The following is a 21,042-nucleotide window of genomic DNA, read 5'->3' on the forward strand; positions in this document are numbered from 1 at the left end:
ATTTGCATATTATTGGTATCTAGGGACATCTATGGATCTCAGGGAATGTATTCCCAGTGTCTGAAATAGTGTCTGTTACTAGGCTTGAGTAAATTATAATGAACCAAATGAGAATATATATATATATATATATATATATATATATATATATATATATATATATATATATATATATATATATATACACCCCCAACCCCCCCATATTTGACGATGAATAACATCATGCTAACATTGACCAGACGTTAACAATTGCCACATTCAACACCTTCTTGAGATCAAGTGTACTAAAAATCTAAGCAAATTAATAAAGGGATGAATGAATTTATTTATTTAACAGATTGCAGAATGGGTACAATACAGTACGGCTCAATACACACAATTGTTAAGGGGATGCAGACCAGAGAAAGATGTTTGTCTGGTTTACATCAGGGTCCCCCATTTTCAATTCATAGTGGCATTTATGACATACACAACATACATGACATATGCCATCATGACATTTATGGCATAGGGACATACATGACATACAGGTATATAGTACTGTTACATTTGTAACATATACGATATGCAAATATACAGTACTGGGCAGATGATTTACAGGGGTTTTGTAGATTTTCCCATCCGGACACATGCAATTTGAAATATGAATATAGAATAGCAGGCATATAACCGTATTATGGCCAAGTCATACATCTATGGATCGGGCCAAATCTCCTCTTTCCAATGGCATAGGTCAATCTGGATTTAGTATCACCAGGCGCATGTTACAGGGCAGCAAATGCCGTTAATTAAATCTACTGTAAGTACAGTTACTTTTGTATAATGTTCATAGTTCCGCCACTTTTCACTAGATTGTGGTGCAGTTACCTTTCACAGAAAGGTAAAGAAACAATATACGTTGTATTTTATGGCACACTGAGTACAAAGATGGCTAAAGCGGCGGGCGCCCAAAGTGTTAAGGGGTTAAGCTGTTTTCAAAAGTCAGTCAACTTTATTGTACATTTTCTATTTGTGCAAGACATACAGAAAGTTGAAATTACGTTCCCCCATTCCCACGGTGTATATAAAAAGATATAGATAATATAAACAACACACGTTAAAATATAAGACACAATATACATCACACAATATACAGGACTGCAAGATATGTACAATATAAACAATAATCAAAATTTGCTCAAATGTTTACATGCAAAGACAAGCCGCTGATCATTAATGTCCTTTCTTAAACAATACTGTCCTGCAGAAGCCATCAAACTGAGAAAAATGGCTTTAAAGTTATTTGACTATCCAGTGATTTTGTACAGTGATTGTATACCCCTTTTCTCTAAACTCAACTCTGAAACTTTGTCAAAAGATAAAACAGATAAAAAGTGTAGTTACTGCGCTTAGCTTCTGCAGGGCAGTATGCTCGAATGGCTCTCACAGTATTTTTTATCTCACTTCCCTTAAACAATGGTATCAGGGAGCAGCGCCACTATGATTATTTTATCTTAATTTCTTTAAGTAAACATTTTCATTTGCAGTGAAAGCTTGGGGCCAGCTTAGAAACAGACACATCAGTGTCTAATAGGGCATCGCTCAGTCCTCTGTTCCACTCTGCATGTGCGTGTGTGTGTGTGTGTGTGTGTGTGTGTGTGTGTGTGTGTGTGTGTGTGTGTGTGTGTGTGTGTGTGTGTGTGTGTGTGTGTGTGTGTGTGTGTGTGTGTGCGTGTGTGCATGCGTGCGTGCGGTGCGTGTGTGCGTACATGTGTGCATGTGTGTGTGTGTGTGTGTGTGTGTGTTTGGCCGTTTGATTTGCCGTTTGAACACTCAACCTTAATCAAAGTAGCATAATTACCACATAATAAAGCAAGGATAGCAAATCAATTAAAACAACGTGATTGGCGACGGTTGGAGATCAATGTTTTAAACTCTGCAACGGAGGGGAGACTCTCAAGCTTTATGCACTGTTGAAGGTAATTCCATGAGCTAGAGGGGCATCGTACAGTAGCAAAATGAGCAAATTTGGAACAGGGTGAGTGAGTGAGTGAGTGAGTGAGTGAGTGAGTGAGTGAGTGAGTGAGTGAGTGAGTGAGTGAGTAAATGGTAAAATGTGCATTTATATGGCACTTTTATCCAAAGCGCTTATACAATTTGTTCCTCACATTTGACCCATTCACTCACACATTCACACACCGACGGCAGAGGCGACCATGCAAGGTGTCGACCTGCTCACTGGGAGAAGCTAGGTGTGTGAAGTGTCTTGCTCAAGCACACTTCTACACGCTGCCCGGGAATCGAACCGGGAACCTCCGGATTACCAGATGACTGCTCTACCTCCCGAGCCACTCACTGTGAGTGAGTGAGCGAGCGAGCGAGCGAGCGAGCAAACAAATGAATCAATGAATGTGTGACAGAGTGAGTTAGTGATGTTGCCGGTATATGAGCTGCATCGAATGAAAAAAGAGGGGGGAAAAAAGATCCATTCAGCCATCATTATCACATCAGACTGACCGGCCGGGGGAGAGGGAGGGGGAAGGGGAGGGGCGGGTGTTTGTGAGTCCTCTTTTTAGCAAAACATAAATCCAATTACATCCACTGTTTTAACAAAGCCGGCAAACGACAGGCATTATTAAGAAGAGCTGACGATCAACAGATCGATGGGACAGCTGGAGGGATGATAGGAAAGAGAGGAGTCTTTTATGCCAGAAAGCCAGAAGCAGAACGGAAAAGAAACCACTAAGTGTCCAGACATAACAAACAAGCTGCGCTCTGTTCGGCCATCAGCAGTCAGCCGCGCTTTTCGAGCGGGCTGCGAACGTGCGTACAGACAAGCAAAGCGCTCATCGATCGCGGACCCCGCTGGGAATATACAATACAGTAGCGGGCGGCCCGTCTGAAAACGGCGTCGCTCCCACGGGATTTGTTATAAAAAATAAGTCAATAAGAATAGTAAAGCTCTGATCAATAATTACCGATTGTGTCACAACATTGAAGCGCGGACAGAAGAGCAGTTACTGTAATGAGGATTCTGTTGAGAAGAAGTGTTTTATGTGCACAAGTGTGTATTTGTGTGTGTTTGCATGCATGTTTGTGTGTGTGTGTTTGCATGTGTGTTTACATGTGTGTGTGTGTGTGTGTTTGTGTGTGTGTTTGTTTGTGTGTGTTTGTTTGCATGTGTGTGTTTGCATGTGTGTGTATGCATGTGTGTGTGTGTGTGTGTGTGTGTGTGTGTGTGTGTGTGTGTGTGTGTGTGTGTGTGTGTGTGTGTGTGTGTGTGCATGTGTGTGTGTATTTTTGTATGTGTGTGTGCGTGTGTGCATGTGTGTTTGTATGTGTGTGTTTGTGCATATTTTTGTATGTGTGCATGTCTGAGTTTACATGTGTGTGTGTGTGTGTGTGTTTGCATGTGTGTGTGTGTGTGTATGTGTATTTTTGTATGTGTGTGTGTGTGTCTTTTTGTATGCGTGTGTGTTTGCATGTGTGTATAAGTGTGTAGTTTTGTATGTGTGTGTGTGTAGATTGTTTGCATGTGTGTGTGTGTCTTTTTGTAAGTGTGTGTACGTGTGTACGTGTGTATATGTGTAAGTGTGTGTGTGTGTGTGTGTGTGTGTGTGTGTGTGTGTGTGTGTGTGTGTGTGTGTGTGTGTGTGTGTGTGTGTGTGTGTGTGTGTGTGTGTGTGTGTGTGTGTGCGTGCGTGTGTGTTTGTGTATAGGTGGGTGCAGAGAGGTGTTAGGGGGCGGAATGGAACCCGGACCAGAAAATAACACAAGTATTTCTGCTAAGCAGCTGCAGAGGAAAGGGATCCAACAACAGCTCCCTTTCCTCTCATTAGCTCTCAGCGCTCACTTCTCATTTATCGCTCTTCTCCTATTAGCACCGCGCTGGAATCTCAGAGGACAGACTGTTCTGACTGCTGCACTTTTTCCTTTCATTAATTTAGCTTTTTTATAAGGTCCCACATTGTAGTCCTTTTCAACCAGTAAATGGGCCTGTAAGGTCCCCTAAACGTGACGTTATTTTGTTGAAGAAAAATAAGAAAATGCAATTAGGCATTCTAACGGCCTCTATACTAGCCCAGCAATGTGAAAAGAAGGAAGTTGGGGAAGTTCTGCATTGTACTATGGCATGTCACGGTTTGAATATATGCATAAACTGGCTATATTAAATATGGTATGTGTTTACTAATATTTACATTTACATTTTGTCATTTAGCTAACGCTAAATTTAGTGACTTACACATTGTGTACAACAAGTCAGCAGGGATGGTACAACTCTATCAGCTGAGTAACGAAGTTCATCAAAGTGTTGAGTGCTACAGTGTAGGTTACAGCGTTTCCGTTAGCCGGTAATTACCGGTATTTGACGGGCAAAATCTGTTGAAGTCCGACATATTTAATCTCTCCGGTCTTAATGTCCGGTGAAAATAATTCCCTGAGTCTAAGCACAATTTGATTATTTGAATTGTATTAAAATAGGCTAAAATTAAATAGCCTATGCGATGAACGAAACAATCATTACATTTGTTTCATCGTTGCTTCTAATAATGACAACGACGTTGTCAGCGAGAGCTTAGTGATGGGTGTGTGAATGCATGTGAAGCTGCAGAGCCGGAGCAGCAGCAGCACAGTGCAGTACTCCAATTCAGCCATTGGAAATTCAGCTGTTGGGTGGGGGGCGCTGCTGTGCGGTCCCCAGAAAAGAGCCAATAACAGCTGAATCTGCTGCTCTGCATCGACATACTCTCGCAAATAAGTCATTGGGAGGTGGAGAGAGAGATAGTCGTCACGCAAACCCGCGATAATGTTGCCGTCTCTCTCTGCCAAATTTCTCAGTTCTTTGCTTGATATAATTAATACAAATGTCCAATATAACAGAATTCGTTAGCTCATAAAAATGTGATTATAACAGACTGCCGTTTATTAATGTCGGGCGACTGCCCACAGACACCTATTTGATTTAAAGTCGGCAGCAGCACGGAGTATCGGGACTTATTTTATTTGGAATATAATGACTTTATACGCAAAAGTAGCCTAGTTTTAAGTAAAAATATTATAAATCTACATGCCTTGATGATGTCATTCTTTTGTTTTGTTGTCATTCTTTTGCCTATCAATTGTTTTTAAGCTCAATAAACTCTGACCGGAATTTCTCTCATTTGACCGGTAGATTGAAATCTACCGGACACTGAGGCCGGCAACAATTTTTTCTAACGGAAACCCTGGTAGGTTAGTATATTAGGACGAGTGAATGACAATAAGAAGGTTTGTTTTTTTTCCTTTTCATTTCAGATATTTATTTGAATAAGTGTGTCTTTAGTCGACGGTGAACGATTGGACAGGTTTCTGCTGTCCTAACTGTGGTGGGAAGTTCGTTCCACCATTGTTGGGGCAAGGACCGAGAATAGGCGGCAAACTAATATTTAGTTCCCTCAATGGCAGATATATGTAGTTAGGTAGTGGCTGGCAGGTTGTAAATAGTACCACTGGGTTCGTCATCCTTGTAACATAGGATTAGCTCCTAGGTGGTCTAGAACCAGAGTTACTGGTAAAATAACAGCAGGTAGCTCCGACTTTGGATAATGGTCGCCATGGTTACAAGAGGGAAAATATGCAATGGCCCTATAGCCAAAGATCTTTCTTAGGGCATCTTTTTATCATAAAGTGCACGATTCCCTCCAATATTTTTGCTGAATGGGCTGTTTCTGTGTCTGTAGCGGGGGAGCCTGCTCGATCGAAGTACAAATACGATAATTACCGTATGTCTAGCAATGTGGTTACGAACCTGTACCGTTGGCCGGAATTCAGATCGAACTGTCAAACTAGGCATTGCAGATCAAATGTGACTAGAGCTCCTGCAATGTCATATACAACTCCAGTCACATTTTTTTGTCAGAAACAAACTTTAGGTAGAAAAGAGAACGTTTACGAGCAAGCCGCCATTTTGTGCGCACATTGCAATGAGCTTTTTCGTGTGACATCACAAGGAGACGGAATTTCAAACGACTCGTTTAAAAAGGCACGGTTTCTGAATACGGGCTGGGTGCAAAGTCTGGACTGGGTTGTCTTATTTCACAGTTTGAGTGTTAGTAGGCCCATGGGAGGGAACAGGGTGGAAAGGAATCCCAACCCGAGCATGCCATAAGAGCAAAATGATCGCAGTGTGAATATGGTCAATGAGGTTGCTCGTAGCTATATTTCTGCACGATTCTGTTTGACTAATGACAGAATAAACATTATTCTATGTATACCTACACCTGCATATAACTCTGTATGATAGCATGTACACCATATGTCTGTACATAACTGCATATATTCTGTAGATTATATATATATGTAACGGTTGTGACAACGTCACCTTAAACTTTGATGCCCCGAGTGGGAGTCAAACCCCGGTCTCCCACGTCGCAGGTAACAACACAGACCGCTATACCAAGAGGTGAATTAACTTCTAAGTAATGGGTTTATGCGTCTTTTGAGGATGTGAGAGTGAGTTTAACACATAGCACCGCTACTCACCCCAGCCCTTCTTGACTGCGCTTCACGATGCCATCCGTTACACTCACCCTCTCAAACTCACTCCACTCCACACAAGGCATCCGGGTCAATCGGCACCATTGTAACGGTTGTGACAACGTCACCTTAAACTTTGATGACCCGAGGGAGATTCGAACCCCGGTCTCCCACACTGCAGGCAGCAACACAGACCGCTATACCAAGAGGTGAATCCACTACTTCGCAACGTGTCTATCTGTCTTTGAGGATGTGAGTGAGTTTAACCCATAGCACTGCTACTCACCCCAGCCCTTCTTGACTGCGCTTCACGGTACCATCTGTTACACTCACCCTCTCAAACTCACTCCACGCCACCCAAGGCACTTCGATGCCCCGAGTGGGAGTCAAACCCCGGTCTCCCACGCCGCAGGCAACAACACAGACCACTATACCAAGAGGTGAATCCACTTCTAAGTAATGGGTTTATGCATCTTTTGAGGATGTGAGAGTGAGTTTAACCCATAGCACCGCTACTCACCCCAGCCCTTCTTGACTGCGCTTCACGATACCATCCGTTACACTTATATATATATATATCCCTTACCTACTCGTACTAGCTACACTACTGGCCAGTATGACTACTACTATAGCGTATTTATACCTGTATCAGTGTACATAATACTATCCATTAATACTACAACTCTGTACATACATCTGATTAGTACTATTAGTATTACTATCAGTACTACTAATCTATATATTATATACCCAGTTTAATCACCCATACATTGCATATTGGATATGGATAATGACAATCAATTTGAATCTAATCTAATGTAATTTACTTTACGGAGCAAGATACAATAAACACGTTTCAATCGTAAAGATATTCCTCGTTTGTCATTTTCCTAAATTACTGTGGGGCAGATTAGAGAAATAACGACATAATACAATCAATACATTGAGATATGAAGGGTCATGTTCAGGGCTCGGCAGAGGCTGATATTCTTTATTAACACTTTCAGAGCCGGCCGTGTTTTCCTTTTTACCCCTTGAATGCCCAGCAACCACTTCAATGTTAACGTTAATATCGCCTAATCTATGTTTTAAATTATGGCTATGTGTCTAATCTGCCCGTCGCATTATCAATGACCCATTTCCAGTCAACATTGTCGAAGCGGATTGTTTTTTATCGGTTCATTTCAGTTTTATAGCATTTTGAAAAGCCCTCGTTTTCAAGAAGTAAAAAAAATAATCCCTGATAAACGCTGATGTACTGTAATATTCTAGAACGTTGTCATTGTTTGGCCTATTTATGAATAGTTTTCAAATAAACGCTAGATTATCGATAGTATATGTGTACGTATGCACGCTGGTGCCGCAAGCTGTAAATCGATTCTCTTATTTCCTGATCACTCGCACAGTCAAAACAGCCATATCACATCGGCCCCGGTTACATGCGTGAGAAGTAAAATGTGGATTCCGGGTTTTTTTCCCCCATGCATTTTCATTGAGTCCAATCCAAAAGGGTGAATTACCATCAGGGAGACGATAGGGGGCGCTTTTTTCACATCTGAGCGTCTGGGGTGGCTGATTTGCCAACGGTAGACTCGGTTGATGAAATATGAATTCAGATCGCTAATAAAAATTTAAAACGAGAAAAAAACGAATATTCTCGTTATGGGCATTCAACCCGCGGGGGGTAAACCCGAATTATCTCGGGTTGGGCATTCAAATTGTTAACGCGTGCAGCGTAACACCGGTCACACCAACGACTGCTCGCATGTTCCTGAAAGAAAACACAGGACAGGAACGATGACCCCACTTATTCAAAAGCTTAAGACTTAAAACGTCTCTCCAGGTGAAGATAAGGGCCTTGGTTGTGCAAAAATATAAGAAGAAAAGACCGATCTGATATGAAACAATGTAAATATTAATTCACTACTCTCAACAGTTATCACACTGTGACCGTTTACCATAGTGTGCATATTTAAGAGCGGATTAAAGCCGAAATATTTGCCCTCGTCTTCGAGTGTGAATTCGGGATGCCTCGGGAGATATGATTATTGGGATTAAAAACAGGAGTGCGGTAAGAGGCTTACGTTTTGAAGGACACATTTCCCCCAACGAGGGCCGCTTGAAATTAGACTGGAAATGTGGCTGGAGCTGTCTCAGAAATGTAGTGAATAAAGCGTTTACGTCCTCCTTATGTCACTTAGATATGGTGACAGCCATCAGACTTTACAATGCATCACTGTGCCTCACTGCATCACTGCACACAGGGTGACAGTTACCATCTTCCTGTACTTTAACTTTTAAAACAACATTGTTCAATATTACACTAGAATTCTGTATATTTTCACTGTATATTTTATACTAGAATGTATATAAATAACTTAGGGAATGTGAATCCTGGACCGGATTTTATTATTATTATTTTATTCTTAGGCTTATTTTATTATTTATTCTTAGGCAATTATTTTGTTATTCTTATTCGTGACTTTGTTTTGTCTACCTAAATGTTTACTGTGAGCGATTTGTAGTGCCAAATTTCCCTCAGGATGATTAAAGTATTTCTATTATATTCTATTCTATTTTTATGACACCGTTAAAAAGGGAAATTCCACTGCCGAGCGACATTAAACTCATTAATCAGATTGAACCGCAACAGATTAATTTCCGCCAATGTGGCTTTCGCCGAAGAAGATCTCTGCTGAGAAGAATCTGAATGATATTGATCGATGTCGCATGAGACCCCAGGTGGAATTCCCCTTTAACCCTGTTCACTGCCACACGCCAGAAGGTTAACCCTTTACTATCACTACTGACGGTTACCGTCGGTAGTGTGATAGTAAAGGGTTAACCTTCTGTCGTGTGGCAGTGGAAGGGTTAGCCTACTGTTGTGTGGCAGTGAAAGGGTTAACATGCTGTGTATCGTCGCAGTGAAAGGGTTAACCGGTTGGTAGTGCGGCAGTGCAAGGGTTAAGGTTTCAAAAACGAGATATATATATATATATATATATATGGATTGTGCTTTGTAATTTTAATGGCACTGATCACATCGGCCCAAGTGTCAGGTCTGTCCACGGAGAGATCCTTCACGTTGACGGTTATCTTTGAGATATTAAAAAGGTGATGTGACGTGTGGAGAATCCTCTCAGATGTAGGAGCAGGGGCTCAAGCTCTGGGAGACACACAGCACCGCGTGAACACTCCCCACAGAGCGATCAAGTATGTCTTTGAACCGTAGCACGCGCTCACAGATACACACACACACATGGAGCTAGACTCACCTGAAGTTTCTGAAGGGTGTGTTGATTTCAAAGCCCCGTCGGTCCAGGTCTTTGATATTAGCAGCAGTCAGATCCACCTCAGCAATGGCCAGGCCTGCTTTATAGTCCTGCACACAGAACGAGACATGGACCAGGGAATATAACATACTTAAGAGATATAGTGACCAATATAATCGAACACACTTAAGAGATATGGGAACCAATGCATTATCATACTTAGAGATATGATCACCAAATATAATAGAGAAAGAGAGAGATATAGAGAGAGAGAGAGAGAGAGATAGATAGAGAGATAGAGAGAGAGAGAGAGAGAGAGAGAGAGAGAGAGATATAGAGATAGAGAGAGATAGAGAGAGAGATATAGAGAGATAGAGAGAGAGAGATAGAGAGAGAGCGAGAGTAACAATAATCTACACATATTTAGATGCATGGGGACCAATGAATCTAACAGAGATATGATGGACCAATGAATCTAACAGAGATATGATGGACCAATGAATCTAACAGAGATATGATGGACCAATGAATCTAACAGAGATATGATGGACCAATGAATCCAATAGATATGATGGACCAATGAATCCAACATAGATATGATGGACAAATGAATCCAACAGAGATATGATGGACCAATTAATCTAATATAGATATGATGGACCAATGAATCTAACAGAGATATGATGGACCAATGAATCTAACAGAGATATGATGGACCAATGAATCTAACAGAGATGTGATGGACCAATGAATGTAACAGAGATATGATGGACCAATGAATCTAACAGAGATATGATGGACAAATGAATCCAACATAGATATGATGGACAAATTAATCCAACAGAGATATGATGGACCAATTAATCTAACATAGATATGATGGACCAATGAATCTAACAGAGATATGATGGACCAATGAATCTAACAGAGATATGATGGACCAATGAATGTAACAGAGATATGATGGATCAATGAATCTAACAGAGATATGATGGACCAATGAATCTAACAGAGATATGATGGACCAATGAATCCAACAGATATGATGGACCAATGAATCCAACATAGATATGATGGACAAATTAATCCAACAGAGATATGATGGACCAATTAATCTAATATAGATATGATGGACCAATGAATCTAACAGAGATATGATTGACCAATGAATCTAACAGAGATGTGATGGACCAATGAATGTAACAGAGATATGATGGACCAATTAATCTAACAGAGATATGATGGACAAATGAATCCAACAGAGATATGATGGACAAATTAATCCAACATAGATATGATGGACCAATTAATCTAACATAGATATGATGGACCAATGAATCTAACATAGATATGATGGACCAATGAATCTAACAGAGATATGATGGACCAATGAATCTAACAGAGATGTGATGGACCAATGAATGTAACAGAGATATGATGGACCAATGAATCCAACATAGATATGATGGACAAATGAATCCAACAGAGATATGATGGACCAATTAATCTAATATAGATATGATGGACCAATGAATCTAACAGAGATATGATTGACCAATGAATCTAACAGAGATGTGATGGACCAATGAATGTAACAGAGATATGATGGACCAATTAATCTAACAGAGATATGATGGACAAATGAATCCAACAGAGATATGATGGACAAATTAATACAACAGAGATATGATGGACCAATTAATCTAACATAGATATGATGGACCAATGAATCTAACATAGATATGATGGACCAATGAATCTAACAGAGATATGATGGACCAATGAATCTAACAGAGATGTGATGGACCAATGAATGTAACAGAGATATGATGGACCAATGAATCTAACAGAGATATGATGGACAAATGAATCCAACAGAGATATGATGGACAAATTAATCCAACAGAGATATGATGGACCAATGAATCTAACATACTGTAACATTTTGAGCTTCAAAGTTATAGATGATTCTCGAGGCAGGTTGGTAGTTCTCAGTTCAAGTCTTTATTCACAGTTCTCCATTACAGGTTGCAGTATCAGACTCATTGCTACCATTTCCCATGCCCCAAGAGAGTGCACACTGGATGGCACACCCTATTATACCTCTCCGGGTCAGCCTGTGCACTCTCGACTATGTCAACCCGTGGCTGCCGTGTCCAATAGGGACACCGCCAGCGCCGGGATGGCGGAGTGTTGAGTGACAGCTCAACTGACCAACCGAACCAAATCCCAGGGTCGCTACATTATCCCCCCACAGCTAAGTATCTCGCCCCGAGATATGAACCAAACCCACCCACAGTCCACAAATTACCCCCCCCCCCCCCCCCCCCCCCCGCAATGCTAGACCAGCAGCTAGCCATGAGACACTTCCGGTGGCTATAGCATAACCACCGGTTACAACATCATGCTCACTGCTAGCCCCGAAGTGCTCTGTTGGTTACCGGTTGTAACCCTCTCTGTCGGGCCCCAGGAGACGACAACCTCCAAATACTTCTTTGGTTACCCAGGCTGCTCGCGTCCTCCTGCCTCACCGACAGAGAGACGCCCTCCCACAACAGAGACAGTCTTGCTTCCCACCCCACACCATGCTATGCACAGCTAGCTACACGACACTGCCGGTGGCTACGTCTAACCACCGGGCGACACTATGCTAACTGCTAGCCCCACCCCAATACCTGCTAAACACAGAGCTAAATCATACCCACACAGTACCCAGACCCACACGGTTCCCAGTACCTGACAGTATTTCCTGTTTGATACCCACACAGTTTAAAACATGGCAGTATTTCCTCCCGTTTGATACCCACACAGTATAAAACATGGCAGTCTTTCCTCCTGTTTGATACCCAGTTTAAAAAATGGCAGTCATTCCTCCTGTTTGATACCCACACAGTTTACAACCTGACAGTCTTTCCTCCTATTTGATACCCACAGTTTAAAACATGGCATTCTTTCCTCCTGTTTGATACCCACAGTTTAAAACATGGCAGTCGTTCCTCCTGTTTGATACCAACACAGTTTAAAACATGGCAGTCTTTCCTCCTGTTTGATACCCACACAGTTTAAAACCTGACAGTATTTCCTCATGTTTTATATTGTGGAATAATATAATGATTCCCCAACTCTCTCATGTAAAGACATTCCCCTCCCCTGATATTATACATTAATCTCACCCACATTATGAAGATAAAAGCGAGTAACTGTGGAATAATAGAATGATTCCCCAACTCCCTCATGTAACGACATTCCCATCCCCTGTATCTATCCTGTGCCCCCCCCCCCCCCACCCCCCCCCCTGTAACTATATAAGGATCCTCCCGAGAACAATACAGGTCTCTTTACCTGGGTCATTTCAGCTGATTACCTGGGGCGAGAGCCTCAGCCATTCTCTCTAACTACTATTTGTACATTTATATCTGTTTGGTTAATAAACCTTTGTTATTAACTGAACCTCAGTTGACTGAGAACAGTCTTCAGGATATCCACAAATATTCCACAATTGGCGTCTACGAACTTGTGACGGACTCTTTGCGTCCTCCCAGCGTGCTGTATTGTTTCATCTATACAGAGAAAAGTGAGTATAATAGAATGGTCGACCAAAATGTATGGCAAGGAATTAAAACATTCCCGCTTTTCTCTGTGCCAGGTGAATGTTACGGAATGTTGTCAAATATTGAGATCATGGCTGAGTAAGAATAGAGTGTATTAATATATCTGATCTGTATTGAGAATCGTTACCGGGGAAACGCGTGTACCCGGGTCCTTATCAGGACAGATGTTCTGAAAGGATTTGCTGGGTTGTAGTGCTATTCCCGGATTGAGCTGTTGCCAACCGAAAGTTAGGGCACACCATAGGTTGTTGGATTGCTAACCCTAGTCTAGCTGATGCAGACTAAAATATAGGCAACAAGGCAAGATACGTGGGCTTATTAGACGTGATATCCTTGGAAAACGCTACTCTGTTAGAAAATGTTCTGTGATTCTTCTGCAAAAGGCGGGAAGTAGGACCGAGAGCTGATATAATCATAATTAGATTTACCAGAGTAACGTTGTAATATTCATAGTTTCAAGCTCAAACTAAGCCCACAAACTCTTCCATTCCTGAAAATGATGTATTCGGATTAGGTGAACCAATTGATCACTACAGATAGCGGGAAGCTGACTACGGGACGTCCCGGTAGTACGTGTACTACATTAAACGGGACATTAGTCGCGGGTTGAAGGGGCCGTGAGTGTGATTAAACGGTATATTCAAATCTAATATAGCGCTGTTAAATTTAGAAGTTCAGGTTCGGTCGTTATGCGTTAATAGCGGTGTATAGTGTATATCGAGGGTATAAAAGCCTTATCGCAGCATGGTGCTGGTCGATTAAACGAACAGCGATCCGATACAGACCAGGTATACACATACGTTATCTTGTAAATATTATTGTTTGTTTGTCTGTTTACGTTTTGTTTGTATGTGCACAGTATGTATGTTGGTTACGTTTCACATGGAACCGCATATGATGCACAGGCGCGTTCATTCGGTTACAAAACGCTGGTTTTAGGTGAATTCCAGGCTATTGAGAGCTCGCGGAAAAGCGTTATTTCCGAGGTGAATGGGAACGCATGAACGTCACTTGGAGCGATGACGTCATACGATGTGCGCCATGAAGTTATGATTTTGATATGAAACTATCCATGGGTGAACATAAAGTTTAATATGCCCGAGGCCGAGGGTATATGAAATCCATGTGTAGTATATGTTTTATTTGTATGTGTATGTACGCGCTGCAAGGGGGTAAGTTAATATGGTTATTCAATAACTGAACTGAACTGTGAGGATCCGACGTGAACACAACAGCTTTTTCCGGTAAGTATGAAATCCTAATGTAGCTGCATGACATAACTATCTTCTCATTTGCAGTGAATTACAGCTATCCCATATCGCTTGAGTGATTGTTTTTCATTACTGTACACGTTATAAGTCACATAAAGCTAACCTCAATGCCTGTTTCAGATTTGTAATGTATCTGTGGGCGCGCCGGTAGGCTCGCTCCTCATAAATAGGTTTCTATATCTTAGAATGTGCACAAGGCTAGTGATAAGGCAAACATGCTATGTTTATTCAACAAATCATTTCTATTTTAAAAACAATGTATGTTTTAACTCCCACGACTCTATTGTTTTGATACGGGGTACCATAGAAAATCATGCATCATAACTGAACACAACACAATTTATGAGTAACACACACTTACTCCCAGTATAAACGATTAGACCTTATATAGATGGAGACTAGATGATGTGTGTTTGAACTCAAAATCAAAGAGAACACACTCAAAAATGGTCTTAGGAGTGGTAAATTAACATGTGTTTGTGTTTACAGACAACCAAGAGACAGACAGATCTGGCTCTGAGGCGAGATGCAGAGCAGTGCAGGTCTACACCCAAATTGTATCACAAAAGACGGAAAACTCCAACAATTTGCATGTCAACACAAGATTCAACCGAAGATGGTGTGGAGCTGAAAGACAATCGATTGACCATTTAAAACAAATCTGCATCCAAACACCCACATGTAAATTTTGGTTCACAGGAACAAAGACCATAACAGACGCTATTCAGAGTGGGCACTTGAAAACCACAGGGTAGGGCATGATTGAGACAAAACAATGCAAATGCCTGAACTCTGACCACACGAAAGGGCTTGGTGAATGCAATGTCTGGAGATCAGCTTGCCATAGCGAACACCATGATTCACTGGTACTTGATGAATGCAGTCAGGAAATTACTCACAATTCTATTTTTCCACTAACTAATAACATGCATGACTCTTCTTTTTAACAAACTAATACATTTCTATGACTGCAAATATCAAGAACACCAGTTGGAACATCAATATAATCATTTACACAATGAGTATCAAAATGCACAAGATGTATTATAGGATAATTAAATTAATGCTACTTAAGAGTAGACGAGAAAATGAATGATTGTTTTTCATGCAAAATTAACTGGCTGCCTAGAATGTTTTTCCCCATGCTAAATTATGATGAGAAAACCAGAGAAGTCACGACCCAAACACTAAAGACAGGTTAGTATGAAGATGCATCGACTCAATGGTAAGTAAAATAAAGAAAATGCATAATGGTATTACACAATGAATTAAACTATGAATTGAATTAACCCTAAATGATTTTCCTCTTTAGCAGAAATGCGTTGAATCATTTATGTGAGGAGGTTTTTCTAAGGCAGTTTTCATCATCATCAGATCATAAATTGGTGAGAGGACAGGACGAGTGAGACGACGCGTGACCTGAACCACGAACGACGGCGGGACCAGACAAGGAGGAACACAACCCAGAGACGAGGGTGACCCACGGCAGCAGAGGACCACGAGGGACGCCGCCAAGGAGCTGCGGACACAACCTGAGAGAGCCGCCATCCAACCCAGCCCACACGACACAGACGTCCCCAAAAGGAAGGGAAGCAAAGACAGAAAGGACAACATGCAGCTTCCCCTCCGACGGCCCACAGCAGACCAAACCCATCACCTGCAGAAAGGAACTAGAGCCCCAACCATCAAGGTGGATTCCGATGATAATATTGTCATCCGTGTGAGAGAGAGCGTCCTACAGACAGGCCGCTACACCAGCAAACCCTCGCCCATCTGGTACCGTGATGACGGGGAACAAGGGACCAACCACCACACAGCATGTTCAAGACCACCATACCGCCATGTCTCTGGGCCTGATAAAGGTCAAGCGTGAGCACAGTGGCATATATGTGATGGTGGTGGAGAACAACACAGGCTCCAGGAAAAGAGTCTGCAAGGTAACTATAGTCGACCGCCCCACTGCTACCGGTGACCCTGCGACGAGATACACAAGGAGTGGATAGCGACCTGAACACACGAGAAACGCATAACACTTGCAGTAAAACAGGCCTAGCACACATTGTCCACATTGTTATTTTTTTAGATTACTGTCTTACTGTATGGCGCTGCCACACGACAGACTCACATAAACATCAACTGAATGTACGATACATTCAACACACATCAAGACCACCACAGAAGGACACACCCCTAGTAGAGAACAGCTTGCCAACAGCGAAGCGACATCTGTCAGATTCATGCCTTCACAAACAAGAACAACTTCACAATGTTATATGCACCTGGAAAAAAGATGAACTAGGAATGTGATGAAATGAAATCATTGAGATAGCATTAACAATGTTTAGTAATAATGAACTAAAATGTATTGCTGAAGGAAGAAGTGGTCATTATAAATTGTACATATATATATATATATATGTATATATTTTTGAACATTTTCCCATAATCAATCATGTTTTATAGTTTTTATACAAACCACTAGGTTAACGTTTTTTTTTTTTTTTACTTTTTTTTAAGCGTTTATCGCTTTTTTTTCTTTCTGGTCAAGCATGACCGACAGAAACAGGTTGAAATGGGATGTAGAGCAGGGGAAGACATTCTGAGAAATGACGGCGGGTCCGGGAATCGAACTCGTGTCCCCCAGATCCGTGACGAGCACGGTTTTCCCTGACGCAGAAATAGCGCCGAGATATGCGGTGAGCTACGGGAGCTCCCCCAGGTTAACGGTTTTTAAATGTTTTTTTATACATTAGCCACTAGGTTCATGCCTATTTGTAAATCCTATTCCTGATAATTATGCACACGATTTTGTGTTTTCACCCTGTGCACTCTGACCACACAGAGACAGTGTTCACATGTATTTAATTGGGTTATTACTATGTCTGTATGTGCGACCATAATCTTAGCTCCCATTGATATTATCATGAAGACACATAGTTACCACTTAAATGTCTGATTCACGACGTGAATGACTGGAGGTAAGTGCCAAGCCAAGATGGGCACAACCAGAGCTTCTAATGAGTATGTTATTTGTTGTTTGATATCAGAGTGCGGACCAATCATTGATATAGGTATTTGAGATTATTAATAAAAGAAAAGGGTGATATTCCCACATCTCTGATATCAAAATAACACAGACTTTAGTCCAGTCAATCATGTCATGAATCACGTATGCAAATATTTCCATTTTAAACTGTTATGCCAACCACGGATTTGAATTGATTTTCATTCATTAATCCAGTTAACCAACAAATCACAATGGCCAAAATTTTCATTATTTTAATTGTTTTCTATTTTCATTCATTATCTGATAACCGATGGATTACATCGGTCCCATTATTTTACCATATCTATTCACTTTTCAATATTTTACCTGTTCCAAATAATCCTGGTATATTATACATTAATCTCACCCACATTATGAAGAGAAAAGTGAGTAACTGTGGAATAATATAATGATTCCCCAACTCTCTCATGTAAAGACATTCCCCTCCCCTGATATTATACATTAATCTCACACACATTATGAAGAGAAAAGTGAGTAACTGTGGAATAATAGAATGATTCCCCAACTCCCTCATGTAAAGACATTCCCCTCCCCTGTATCTATCCTGTGCCCCCCCCCCCCCCCATTTGACTTATCAAATGGGACCACCTCCCACCCCCCTTGTAACTATATAAGACTCCTCCCGAGAACAATCCAGGTCTCTTTACCTGGGTCATTTCAGCTGATCGCCTGGGGCGAGAGCCTCAGCCATTATCTCTAACTACTATTTGTACATTTCTATCCGTTTGGTTAATAAACATTTGTTATTAACTGAACCTCAGTTGACTGAGAACCTTCTTCTTCAGGATATCCACAAATATCCCACAATACCCACACAGTTTAAAACAGGGCAGTCTTTCCTCCTGTTTGATACCCACACAATTTAAAACCTGACAGTCTTACCTCCTGTTTGATACCCACACAGTTTAAAACATGACAGTCTTTCATCCTGTTTGATACCCACAACGTTACCGTGTACACTTGGGTTATAATATGTCCTGTGCTGCACTAACAGAGCATGGACGTGGAGGTCTGGCTATGCAGGACACTTGAGTGTAACATAATGACAGCTGACATGTGTCCCTTATATTAGAGGAACCCAAACAAATGATAATCCTAGATGCAGGTTCACAGAGCTGCAGTTATTCTCCAAACATTAAAAACAACTTTCACTTCAGCTCTGCAGGGGAAGATGAGCACAGAGGGAGTGGATGAATGTCACTGAGCAGTGATTTAAAGTGCTTACATTCATTGGCAACAGTTGTCTCCTTCCTTAGGTAATAGATCAACAAAATGCATTCATCCACAGCAATATCAAAGAATAAGCCTCCTTTGATATATTCCTAAAGCATCAGAAACAGCAAAGATTAAAGGCTAAGTTACAGCAGCTTAAGAGAAAAATATATATTCATATCATGGTTTTTACTGACTAGAGCCTAAATCTTCCAAGAATGAAAGGTCCGGAACAGAGATTGAATAAGCAGAACCAAAACTGGAATCGATCAAATCCAATCCATACCTGACCCTACTGAAAAAGAATGTCAGTATAAAATGTTCCACTGTGCTCCGAAATGTCTTTGCATGCTCCTACATATTTTCATATAGGAGCACATGTGCTCATGGGGGGGGGGGGGGGGGGGGGGAGCAACAAATTTAACATACTTAAGAGTTCTCATTCTGTGAGAATTCTGAGATAATATAATTTAACATACTTAAGAGTTCTCATTCTGTGAGAATTCTGAGATAATATAAACAAGACGTATGCCAAGTTATTGTCTGGCCCCTGAGGAGATGTTTTACTAAAAGAGATATCATGTAGAGCAGGGGTCAGCAACCTTTTTGACATGGAGTGCCTGTTTGAAATATAGTTGTAACTAGTGTGCCTCAACAATATTCCATGCATCGTAATTTTTTTTCTCATAATCAGGTCTTTTTAATGATAATTTTTACATTATTACATCATTATTGTTATTGTTATTATTAACAATATTATTATGATGGTTGCATCAACCCTAAATCTGAGTTGGGGGGGGGGGGATGCAATGCAGACAAACAGCTGCATACAGTGCGACCATTTCACTCACATTTGCCCATTCATTTTTGGACACATCACACACCATTGGTGTGTGTACTGTACGTGTGCTGTCATAGCTCCACCTACAGGCCTAATGGAGAACACCAGGATGTGAATGGAGGGTGAATGTGAGGTATACCGTGTAAATAAGTTTTGATTGATCGCAAGACTACACTGTAAAAAAAATATAATAATAAGTTACCAGAACTTAAAAATATTGAGTTCAGTTACTGTGCATTAAGGTTTTCAGTTTTCAATCCATAATAAGTTAACAGAAAAATAAGTACACAACCACATTATTTCAACCTAATAAAACTATGTTTATTGTCATTGTTTTAAGAACACAAGTTTACTTGGTAATACTCACAGTTTGAGTAAGAAAAATGGCTTTTAACATGTGCAATGTTCAATGAAATAGAAAAATAAATAATACAATTTGTTGATTAATCCCACTGGTCACAATGGTGACCGTAATAATGTTTTTGTTATAAGGCTCTGCAAATGTTACTGAATGATGTAGCAATGTATTTCCAGCTAAATTGAAATAATAAACAAATAAAGGGTCTCAATTAAATATGTGGTAGTAAAAAGAACCTGTGGGAGGATTTCAACAAGATAAATGCGACAACAGTGCAAAATATTTCACTATAATATTTCAATTTTTTTTTATTTCTTTTTTTTATGCTGCCCCATGTGCCTATGCAAATGCCCCCGCGTGCCTATGCAGGCACGTGTGCCTAGGGTTGCCTACCCCTGATGTAGAGAGCAAGTTGAGACAAAACAGTATGATGGAATGTGACAGAGGAAGAGTGAGATTGAGAGAGAGAGAGAGAGAGAGAGAGAGAGAGATAGATAGAGATAGAGAGAGAGAGGGCTAGAGGGAGATAAAAAGAGAAAGATAGGGAGAGAGAGGGATATAGAGTAAGAAAGAGGGATATGGGAAGAGAGAGAGAGGGAAAGATAGGGGGAGATAGAGAGGGAGATGGAAATAGAGATAGAGGGAGTGAGGGAGATATAAAGAGAAAGATATGGGGAGAGAGGGAGATAAAGAGGGGGAGATGGGTAGGGAGAGGGAGTGAGTGTGAGATATAGAGTAGAGATAAAGAGAAAGAGAGGGGGAGAGAGAGAGAGATATAGAGAGAAAGATAAATAGAGGGAGAGATATAGAGAAATAGAGAGAGAGAGGGAAAGAGAGAGAGCGAGAGATAGAGAGATATAGAGATAGAGAGAGGGAGAGAGAGAGAGAGAGAGAGAGGAGTGATTAGTGGATCAC

The 21,042-nt window shown here is 41.0% G+C and overlaps 1 protein-coding gene across 1 annotated transcript in view; it reads right to left on the bottom strand.

The window, feature by feature from the left end:
- Window positions 1-21,042, bottom strand: part of arap2 (ArfGAP with RhoGAP domain, ankyrin repeat and PH domain 2) — a gene marked incomplete at its 3' end in the record, with an annotated part of 497,512 nt that overhangs the window by 274,041 nt on the left and 202,429 nt on the right. Inside the window, 1 exon segment of the mRNA XM_084312192.1 lies at window positions 9,771-9,877. Coding sequence (XP_084168318.1) covers window positions 9,771-9,877 — 107 coding nt within the window.

The sequence above is a fragment of the Notolepis coatsorum genome (genome assembly GCF_963971535.1).
Source record: "Notolepis coatsorum genome assembly, chromosome: 4".
Taxonomy (NCBI): Eukaryota; Metazoa; Chordata; class Actinopteri; order Aulopiformes; family Paralepididae; genus Notolepis; species Notolepis coatsorum.